Source organism: Vigna unguiculata, chromosome 6 (assembly GCF_037176805.1).
Source record: "Vigna unguiculata cultivar grain cowpea cultivar isolate G323 ecotype 2 chromosome 6, ASM3717680v1, whole genome shotgun sequence".
Classification (NCBI taxonomy): domain Eukaryota; kingdom Viridiplantae; phylum Streptophyta; class Magnoliopsida; order Fabales; family Fabaceae; genus Vigna; species Vigna unguiculata.
Window position 1 is genome coordinate 44,944,337 of NC_140797.1, and position 11,344 is coordinate 44,955,680.

At 30.4% G+C, this 11,344-nt stretch overlaps 1 protein-coding gene across 1 annotated transcript; it reads right to left on the bottom strand.

The window, feature by feature from the left end:
* Positions 1 to 397: 397 nt before the first annotated feature.
* On the bottom strand, positions 398 to 7,618 carry APC7 (tetratricopeptide repeat (TPR)-containing protein). Its single transcript, XM_028077922.2, has 18 exons — positions 7,434 to 7,618; positions 7,239 to 7,307; positions 7,065 to 7,115; positions 6,757 to 6,888; positions 6,572 to 6,634; positions 6,150 to 6,265; positions 5,443 to 5,527; positions 4,816 to 4,875; positions 3,830 to 3,875; positions 3,417 to 3,490; positions 2,906 to 2,956; positions 2,592 to 2,792; positions 2,463 to 2,507; positions 2,252 to 2,345; positions 1,954 to 2,099; positions 1,633 to 1,862; positions 1,221 to 1,281; positions 398 to 994 (listed from the first exon to the last, which is right to left on the bottom strand). Exons 1-18 carry the CDS (start codon positions 7,500 to 7,502, stop codon positions 908 to 910), a joined length of 1,680 nt encoding a protein of 559 aa, XP_027933723.1. The 5' UTR covers positions 7,503 to 7,618; the 3' UTR covers positions 398 to 907.
* Positions 7,619 to 11,344: the final 3,726 nt, after the last annotated feature.

Genomic DNA, 11,344 nt, shown 5'->3' on the forward strand with positions numbered 1-11,344 from the left:
TATATTTTTAAGTTAAAGCATTTCAAAATTAGAATATATTGTTGAATAATGTTCGAAATTGCATATAACCGTAAATCTAAATCATGTCAAAAGAATAACATTAAACATATTGCCCAGCATAAAAGTTGATTCCAAAAGCAACTCCAGACCAAATTACATAAAAACAAGCAATTGGAATCATTCTGGAAGTAATGAGTATTTAGAGTTGTAAATGTAGAAAAGATATCAAATGATGAAAGGAACCCACATGCACATAAATTTGAGGTCAGAGAGATTTAAACAACCCCTTTTAAAATGTCTAGCAATGATAAAACCTAACTTCTGTTGTCACTCATTTGAATTGTAGCACATTTTATTCTTTTACCTAACTAGACAATAAAGAATAAAGAGAAAAAGCTTACATGGAACTTCACCTTTTGACTTGTGATCAAAACAATTAAAATGAACAGTTGTTTTACAGGGTTACAGAAAGTGAAAGTTGACTGTCTACAGTTTTCACTTGACTAACTTTTTAACAAATATATCATAGCTTTTACAAACATTAAAAAGAAAATAAATTTTACAGCGGACATAAGGCAAGCTTCCAGCTGAGACATCTTTGGCCTCACAAAATGGAACTCAGCCACTTAGCCAATGTCCGATCATCCTGGACATGAAATTTCACCATCTAATCCATATATTCCATATTTATACAGCCTTAGGGTACGAGATGCAACAGTATGAAATGCTTTGTTTTCTGATGCAAACACTTGCAGTAGTTAAGGCAAACCGAAGCCAAGCTTGTAATTGTACGCCACCAGGGGTAACTCTCGCCCTACTGTTAATGTCATCTCAACATTAAACTATTTCCAGGGTAGTTTCCTCATCGTCATCATCATCATCAAAGACTTCCTAGGTACACTGATATTCAAAGAAGTTCAGTCTCGTCTTGATCTCCGTCAGCATCTTCAACATCATTGTCTTCATCTTCTTCAGGTGCATCAGGATCCACCCCCTACAAATGATGCAATTATCTTTGCTCAACTTTTCAACTCTATCTAATATCATCCTCATCAATTAAATTATAATTTTTTACTAGACCATGCATCTATTCCAGATAACATAATCTAAAGAGTGACCAATGAGTTTAATCAGTTGAGACTTTAGAAATATATAATCAATCAAGTATCAGACTTATTTAGAAAAACACACATGTTAAATAATAAATAATAAGAACAAACCTTCATTTGCTTCTCTAAACGCTCTAAACCCCGTTTTGCTGCTTCATTCTGGGTGTTTAACCTGCCATTTATGCAAAATGTTAGGAGTATAGTAAAGACATCAAGAACTAGCATGCAGCACATGAAGATCTTCAGCAGTAAGGATAGGATCAGTTGTTAACTGCAACGAACTTACAACATGAAACAGTGGGGAGGAAATGTTTATTATACTACCAAATTGTTACACTAAGAAAAATCATAGTTGAAGTATATTAACTAAAAACATAGCATGTGCTCTTGTAGTCACCCCTCAATTGTTAGGATATTTTAGGATGTAGGGTCCAGACTCGAGTTAAGCTAATTTAATCCGGTGGATGCCAAATCAAATTTTTCAATAACACCTTGAAAGATACTTTTGAAATACGACATCAACCTTAATGCAGCCTGATAATGTGACAAAGCCTCCTGCAGCATGTTAGTGGCGGCAAAGACTTGTGCAAGTTTTACATGAAGAGAATCGTCAGCCCAGTCTTTAAGATATCGCTCGAGCAGAGAAACAGCATCTCCATTTCGGCCCTCGATAACATGCAGCTCGGCCAAAGCTAGTGCAGCTCCAAGGTAACCAGGTTCTAGTCTTAATGCAGACTCATAAAACTTTTTTGCCTGTATGAAGAATGCATTATATTTCCCACATACGAAATCAAAGTACAGATAGTAGTCTATGGATACTAATTTTAAAAAGCTGATAAGTTACCTTTTCTCTGCCACCAGAATTACTGGCATGCACATCACCTACTAACTTTAAAGCCTTAGCTGACTGAGGCATTGCTTTCATTGCTTCTCTTGAAGCATATAAAGCCTCTTTGATTTTAGAAAGGGCCAAATATGTATGAACCAAACCTGAAATATTCAGATTCATGTCAAAAGCCTACAAATTTCTAAATTTTCTATCATCAGCACTTTAAAGTAGATATTGACAGCAGAGTACATGAGCTGCAGGAAAGAGATGCAATTCACGCAGCACTATATTTTTCCAAGTATAAAACTAAAACCTTGATATGAGCGAATATCTGGTCTCAATTCTTGAGCTGATCTGAAGGCAGACACAGCTGCTTCTGCCCGTTTCATAGTCAACAATAAATTTCCCTGAATAATCTCAGCATGTAAGGAAAGGCTTATGCATCATTCTCTACAAACAATATACAGTAAATAAACCCCCATGTAGCATGGGCCATGCCCCATATACAAAACCATATTTATTACCTTCATTATATATCCTGGTATGTGTCTCTCATCAATCCGAATACTCTAGTTGCAAAATAATTAGTCAATTGTGAGCAATTTTATAATAGATAAAGTGCAGTCCAATCTGCATCAAATAAAAATACAGACCTGCTCAGCATATTGTAATGATTTTTTCTCATCTTTCCTTTCCCATAAAACAGATAGAGCTACAAAAACCTCTGGTCTTGCAGGATCAATATTCAATAAATCATGCACCAACTTATTCAGCTTTGGATAATCACACTTAAGCTTTAGAAGCATTGCATACTCATCCATATATGTTATGATGTATGGATCAATTGATCGGGCCTGTAATCACCACATTAACAATATAATTATAAGCTCAATAAGTGCATGAAAGTATGTAAACAGTACAATTATAGATAAATGTATTAGCCTAATAAGGTACAGATCTGTATTACCTTTTCAAAATTCATAATGGCCTCTTCATTCTTTCCAATGATAGATTCAACCTTCATTCACAACATACATGAATTTAGAGATTAAGCGGCCAATTCAAGGAAACTTCATGCAGAGGTATTTCTTATTAAATAAATTCAGGCAGTCAACTCAGAAATTGCATCAATTGTCACTCACAAACTTGGCTCCTCTAAAGTGAGAACTTTAGAGAAAAGTAGAAATTTTAATCATCAATGAAAAAATTAATAGTTGATATTAAATACACGAGTGTAACAAAAATAGATTTGATAAAATCTGCTCTCTTAATTTTCATTAAGGGTTAAGCAATTTTATTTTTCTCACAAAAGGGAACTACTTGCTTTAGAGGAACTAAATCCATTGAGAAAAATACTAGCTACAGAAAGCAAACCTTTCCTCCTGATAGTCCAAAGGAAAAAATTAGAAATAGGTGCAACATCAGTATGGTTGGAAGGTTACATTGCACTAGTTATAAATCACTGCAGCAAGCCTAACCTTTGCCATCTCAAGTAGTAAGTGTGTATTATTAGGGAAACGCTGTAGAAGATCAGCAAAGAGCTCCAATCCACCTGCCAAAATTTGAAACAGAGTAAAACTGGATGTGTCAGTGTTAAACACACATCAGAGACAACAAAGTACAAGCAAATGAAAAAATAAATATCTGCTATCATCAAAATCTTGTCCGAGTTTGACAAAAAAAAAAAGAAAAAGAGGACAATAAGCTAATGCAGCGAGCTAGATAAATAATTCACAGTACAATTTATCATTTTGTACATTTTGAGTGGCAGAAATTGACCCCAGGGCTATGCCCATAAAACACATGACTTATGAAATTCTTCAGCTGCAAACATCCAACACAAGCATGCAATAAATAATTAGATGGTTCCTTATTAAATACAATATCTCACCCTTGTAATCATTTGAAGCCATGCAACATTGAGCTTCAACATATCGCTGCAAATAGAAAGAGGAAAATTAATCAGTAATTGCAAGTTCCCACAGTTTGCCAGCCCCGCCATGTACAAAAAACAATCCATGAGACAGATGATGCCAAATTTAAAAGAAATTGAACCAAAATCAAGAACAATATAATTTTACAACTTTCCCATGCCTGTATTTATAGTCATTTTCTTTGGGAATAAAATCATGTGATATAGAATACACCCTTTTTCTGACAGTTAGTATCTTACAGGATAATGAAAAGTACATTGACAGACAATATTTATTATACAAATCAAGAAAAAGGTTGGGCTTCATTAACTAATCCTCACGCCTCAATAGATATTATTCTGAACCAGGCTACGTGTAGGGAAGTTAAATCAGAATTGACTATTGATCACCAGGTTATAGAGAATTTGATAACCATGTTAAGAGCTAACTTTCCCAAAGGAAGTTAGGTAGGGCTCACGATAAGTTTCATCACTAAGAATAACTTAAGTAAGAAAGAAAAATATAAATTAAAAAGTATAATCCTTCCTCCGAAATCATTCTCGCGCATAGAAAACCAAGAACATCATCCTTTAGCAAAAGAAACTCAGTATCTGGCAAGACAATTGATAAGTGTATATAAATTCCATTTGAAATGACTGGAATTTATATTGCAACTGATCATTACATTGATATATGGATACCAACAAAACAAGCTCATATATTCTAGATATACTACCAAACCGTAAAAATAATCTGTAAATACAAATATTCATTTATTCGTTCTTAAGACTAGCAGTTCTCTTTTATTGCTTCTCAAGGATTTGATGAAACATAGACATGGTGCAGGTACAATGATGCATTTACAGAGGCTTAACTAAAATGAAAAATCGCTGAAGTGATAAATGGTAGCAAGTACATCACAGCTTGTAAACAAACAAGAATTTTAGTACTATGTATAACTTACTTGAAGCCATCGACTTGCGTCAGTATGATCAAATGGAGCCCTAGCACTTCTATTTGGAGTCTGAAGGTAAATTTTTGAACACCAATTAGATTCTTGGAGGATAAATTACAATTAAATTGTAAATTTGCAAATTTATCTACTTAACTTCTAGAAACTCCATGCATAGAATAATCACATTATAAAGAAAGGTTATCAGGCCACAAAACAGATAAACTATTCCAATGAGGTCAAAGCACATGTTCAAATAGCAGAAAAATAGATCACAGTACACGAACAAATTTAGGTTAACAGTTGTTTGTGCCACCTTCTGTCAACCTAATAATCTAATTAACAAAAGGAAAGAAACCAAAACCCATTGAAGTGATTTTTTTATCCCAGAGGGCCGAGTCTTATAAATACCCAAACCTCCTTCCTCAAAAATAGAAAAACACATCAGTCTACTTGTAAAGTTTCTTCTTATAGCTGAGGACACAATTGCCTAGAGAAAAGCAAGAAAAGACATAATTTAATGGATACCCAATTCCATTGCAAATCAAAGAATCATCTCAAAGTTGATCAAAGGCCGAATCTCTATTATTTGGCTTCAGTAAAAAAAAACAAAATTCTTTCAGCTTTTTATCAACAAACCTGAGGAAACAATGAAATGATATCCTTTGCAGTCGATCCCAGTTCTGCTAAAGCTGTGATGGCCTCAAGTATATAAGGGCAATGCCTGGCAAAAAGACATCAACAAAGAATTTTATCTTAAACTCAAGTAGCAAATCAATAAGTAAAAATATAGATCATATGAAAGATGCAAATGCACAATGCTTAAAAAGCAAGTAGCCACCTGCATAACTCCATAACACACTTAATGCTACCCAAAAGAGAAAACAAACAGTCAAAATTAAAAGAAATAAAAATAAAAATAGAAGAACAGAGAAAGAGAAGTCAAACCACCAAAAATAAAAGAAGAGACACAAAAGAATAAATTGAGATTATTTATACGGCTGTACAGGACTTCTAAAAGCAAGCTTCTTGCCTTCTCACCCTATATCAAAATACAGTGCTTGACTACTTCAACACCTTCATAAAAAATTTAATAACTGTGTGTAAGACAACAAAAAACAAATATGTAGCTAGATGAACAACATAATTGTGTTTGCCAAGAGCAAATGCCATCAGTTCAGACATAGGGACGCTAGTGGACATCAAGCCTGACTGCTGAAGGTCAAAATGCAATATAGTTGCAACAAATCAATAAAAACAGATAAATAGATCCATAAATATCTTTCAAAGATAACCCCATGGGTGACATATAAAAGGTGTAATCAGTGTATGACATATTTACAAACCTTATACAATCTTTGTAAATAGCAACAGCAGCTCGGCTATGCCTAGAAACTCGATATAGTTTCCCTAATAACAAATTCATTGCCAAATTTCTAGCTTTGTTGGGAATTCCTTCCATCTGTAATGAGAAAGTGGCATAGATAACTCATAAGGAATGAAAAACTGAAAACAAATCAAGAATGTAACACAAAATTTCATGACATTTGTTTCTCATTAAAAAAACTTCACATCCTTGTCTGACAAAATATGCACAAAGTAGCCATTAAAGGCTAGTTGTTTCCATTGTTAATCCCTCCATAAATAGAGAATTGGTAATCTTCCAGTTTACACCAACACGAATTTTTTTAATTAAAAAGAAAAACATCAACGAACATGCACTCTTATGAGTCTGTTCTGTGGAAAGAAGAGAATAGAACAAACAAACCTCAACTAGAGCTGCTTTATTCTCATTCAGAAAACAGTGAGATGATGCAATTTTGAACTTCACCTGTTAAAGAGATAAAAGAGAAAAACACTATAAAAACCTGGACTTGCAAAACCTTACAAATTAAAAGCACATCAAATCAACCCCAGCCATCATGGACCAAAGAAACACTAACACCAATTTACCTCATTCTCATTGATTACTGATCCATTGCAAGAATTTGGAGACGAAGATCGGTTCGACGACAATGAACCTCGAGAAGTCATGCTCTGTTTTGGAATCATCTTGTAGTATTGCAATGCTTGTTTATAGGTGTGCTGTCCATCAACAAAAGACATTAAAAAAAAAAATGAGAGAGACATCACCTCTCCCCCCAAAAAAACAACTTTTGAAGTACCCATTAAACAAAAATTTTGAAATAACAGAATCACAAATAAGTAATTGTTTTCAACTGCATAAGCATAACGGAGAAAGAGTTAGCACAGTCTCTTACAATGGCTCTACGATACTCCCTTTCACGAAAGAAAGAATCACCAAGTAGCACCTGAACAAATTAATAAATTAAAAATTAAAAAAACCAAACTACAAGCTTCAACGAGCTCCTCAAAGATTAAAAATTACAAAACAAGATAATTATTTTTCTTTTAAAATGAAAAATTGCAGAGACCAAGCTCTCAGTTTTGAGGTGTGGGGCAGATTCAGCATTTGCAGCAGGAGAAGAAACAAGAAAACAACCCTGTTCATCACAGAGACTTCAGATTAGAGCTCAAACTCATAAATAAATAAAAAACAACCATTTTTTGTGCGGAATCAAAATTTCAAATACGAATTGGAAGCACAAGAACAAAAGAATAAAGATTACGAGCATCTGAGCGGAGTTGTAGAGGCCATTTTCCAGAAGAGTGGCGATTTGATCTTTCGGAACTTCCATTGTATGTGCTCTTCTACGAGCACTCGGCTCTTCTATTTGAAATCTTCACTCTCTCTCTCTCTCTTCTCAAAGGGCTTCAACTCGATGCAATGCAAACAGTAACAAACTAACGAGGTTCTGTATCTCTCTCTGTATATATATGAAAATATTTGAAATTTGATTTCATCAATAACGCCCTAAAATTTTGAAGACTTGTTGGAATTTTTTAAATTCAGGGGAATTTAGCAAAAAACACTTTTTCTTAAAAAAAATAAAAAATATTCAATGATAAATAAAACATCGCTGTTAAGAAATTTAAAAGTTGGATAATCAATAATTATCTCCTTTTTTAAAGGACAAGTCTTGATTGAGGATTGCTTGAATACAAAAATTGTATAACCAACACTTTATAAAATTATGTGGTAAATATAACAAGTCACTTGCTATTCTTTTTTATTATGCCCTAAATATTTGCATAAATTAATTTTCGGTGACACTTAACTGTTACCTAAATGTAACATGTTACTTGAAAAACTTAACGGTAGGTATATTTGAGACTTGTTTACTCCTATTTAACTTTTTTATTTTTATTTTTTTGAATTTATAATCAAGGAGAAAAGCGACATATTTGGAAAAAGTGAAATAATATTTTTCATAGCATTTTGTATACATTTTTTTAACTAAATTCACCACAAGGTTGTCGAATTTACTCATAGGTGTTAATTGTGAGTTTCTAACTCAAGTGTGATGCAAATAATTTTGGATTAGAGGGGAGTTATATGAACTTCACAATTTTCACTTAATATTAATATTTTCCTTAAAAGATGCAAACTAAGTCTCATGTAAGTGTTGAACTATATTTATTAACAGCAAAGTCTATCTATTATTGAAAGTTTCTTATTAATTTTCTTTCACTTGTTGTGTTACATAATACACATATTTTATCAGTTACACAATAAGGTATATTAATTGATCCCAAAAAAAAACACAATAAGGTATAGGGATGGCAACGGGGTGGGGCGGGGACGGGTTTCACTATCCCATACCCATCTCCGTAAAAAAAATTCATCCCCATCCCCATACCCAAACCCAACGGATATCAAACTTTTGTCCCATCCCCATCCCCACCGGATAACGGGTATAATCTCGTACCCATACCCGTACCCGTTTACTTACTACTTTAATATTAATTTTAACTAATTTTTATAAAATAATAAAAATTACGGTAAAGGAAACATAATATTATCAAATATTCAATATTAGGAGTATAGTTGTTTCTTTGATATCAAATACTTTGAAATAAATTATAATTGTTTACATTTTAGATTAGAATACCAAATAAAATTTAATGAGAACACAAACATTTATTAAATTTGCAAACATTAATGAAACCTAGTTGATAAACTTTAAAAATATTTTTTTAAAAAAACTATAAAAGGAAAAAATATTTTTAAAAAAATATAAAAGGAAAAAAATATTTAAATTAAAATATATTTTAAATGTTTGTTTACTTCAATTTTTTAAATTATAATAAATCTATATTTTATACACTAATAAAAGTTATAATACATTAGTTGATCAAAATGATGCAAAGAACAAATAATAAACATAATAATTAAATTTTAACATTATCTTTTGAACCACAATATATGTTGGATGGTGGTAAAAAAATATTCATGGCAATTACATTAAATTTTTATATTATAGTAAATAAAAATTATTTATACAATTATATTGAAAAAATTAAAGTATGATTGTAATGAGTTAAAAAATAAAAAATAATTAGATAAAATTTATCAAAATAGTATTCTACATGATGAAAATAAACAAAAAATAAAAATATTAAGAAATTATCAAATGTGTGTCTTATAAACAATTTGGAGACTATTGGAAGTAATCACACAAAAAGAAACAAATATATAATTAAGGGTATGATAAGATGAAAAATATTTTAGAGATCTAAGAAAACTTTTCAAATATCAACATATATACTCAATGGTTGATAAAGAAATGACGCAAAGAACAAATAATAAACATAATAAAATTTTATCATAGATCTTGTATATTTTAAACTCTAATATATGTTGGATGGTAATAAAAAATATTCATGACAATTACATTAATTTTTTATATTGTAGTAAATAAAAATTATTTATACAATTATAGTGAAAAACTTAAAGTATGATTGTAATGAGTTAGAAAATAAAAAATAATTAGATAAAATTTATCGAAATAGTATTCTACATGATGAAAATAAACAAAAAAAAATATTAAAAAATTAACAAATGTGTGTCTTATAAACAATTTGGATACTATTGGAAGGAATCACACAAAAGAAAACAAATATATAATTAAGGGTATGATAAGATGAAAAATATCTTAAAGATCAAGAAAACTTTTCAAATATCAACATATATACTCAATGGTTGATAAAAAAAATGACGCAAAGAACAAATAATAAACATAATAAAATTTTATCATAGATATTGTATCTTTTAAACTCCAATATATGTTGGATGGTGATAAAAAAATATTCATGACAATTACATTAAATTTTTATATTGTAGTAAACAAAAATTATTTATACAATTATAGTGAAAAAATTAAAGTATGATTGTAATGAGTTAGAAAATAAAAAATAATTAGATAAAAATTATCGAAATAGTATTCTACATGATGAAAATAAACAAAAATAAAAATATTAAAAAATTAACAAATGTGTGTCTTATAAACAATTTGGAGACTATTGGAAAGAATTGCACAAAGAAAAAACAAATGTATAATTTAGGGTATGATAAGACGAAAAATATCTTAGAGATCTAAGAAAACTTTTCAAATATCAACATATATACTCAATGGTTGAAAAATAACAAAAATTGTTTTAGCGAAATAAAAGAGTTATTGAAATGAAATAAAAATTAATAATAATAAGAAAAGATTTTTTTATATTACCAAGTAAATGAAATGTTTATGCTATTAAACACTTAAATTAAGAGTATTAAACATTCTCATGTGAAAGGAAAATATACAATAAATAAAAATATTAAAAAATAATAGAAATATTCAAATGTCAGACATAATTTTTTTTTAATCGACATACATCATTTTAACATAATTACATAAAAATTATGATAAGATAAAAAATATATTGGAGATAAGAATGAGTTTCATGACAAACCAAATATTTAGAAGAAATAAAAAATAAAAAGAATATATAGGGTTACTTAATTAATTGTGAATATTTTAATAATTTAAACGATGATGGAAATATGGCGGGGACGAGTATTATGGCGGGGATATATTCATCCCCATCCCCATACCCATACCCAATTGAAAAAATCGGGGATTCCCCATACCCATACCCATACCCAGTCAATGCGGAGATTCCCCGTCAAAACGGGGACGGGTTCGGACAATACCCACGGGGACGAGTTTATTTGCCATCTCTAATAAGGTATATTAATAGATCCAAAAAAAAACGCACAAAAAGATTATAGATTAAAAAATGATGTTATAAAAGTATGTTGAACATGCCGGGTAAATCTAACATATATAATTTATTATAATAATGTTGAGGTTTTATGATGTCACACAAGGATGTTGAAAATAAATACTTAAAAGATTTTAAAATTAATTTTTTTTTCTTTTTCCGTATTATTTATCTCCATAATATATTGATTACTATTAATTTTAATATTTTAAAATATATTAGAAAGACATTTAAAATTATATTTTTCATGTTCAACAGAAGATAATACAGACAAAACTAATATGTTTATAACATGTATAAATATCAATAATCTTAATGTAATTCTTTTAATTCTTAAATATACTTTCAGCTAAATATTTTGATGTCCTAACAA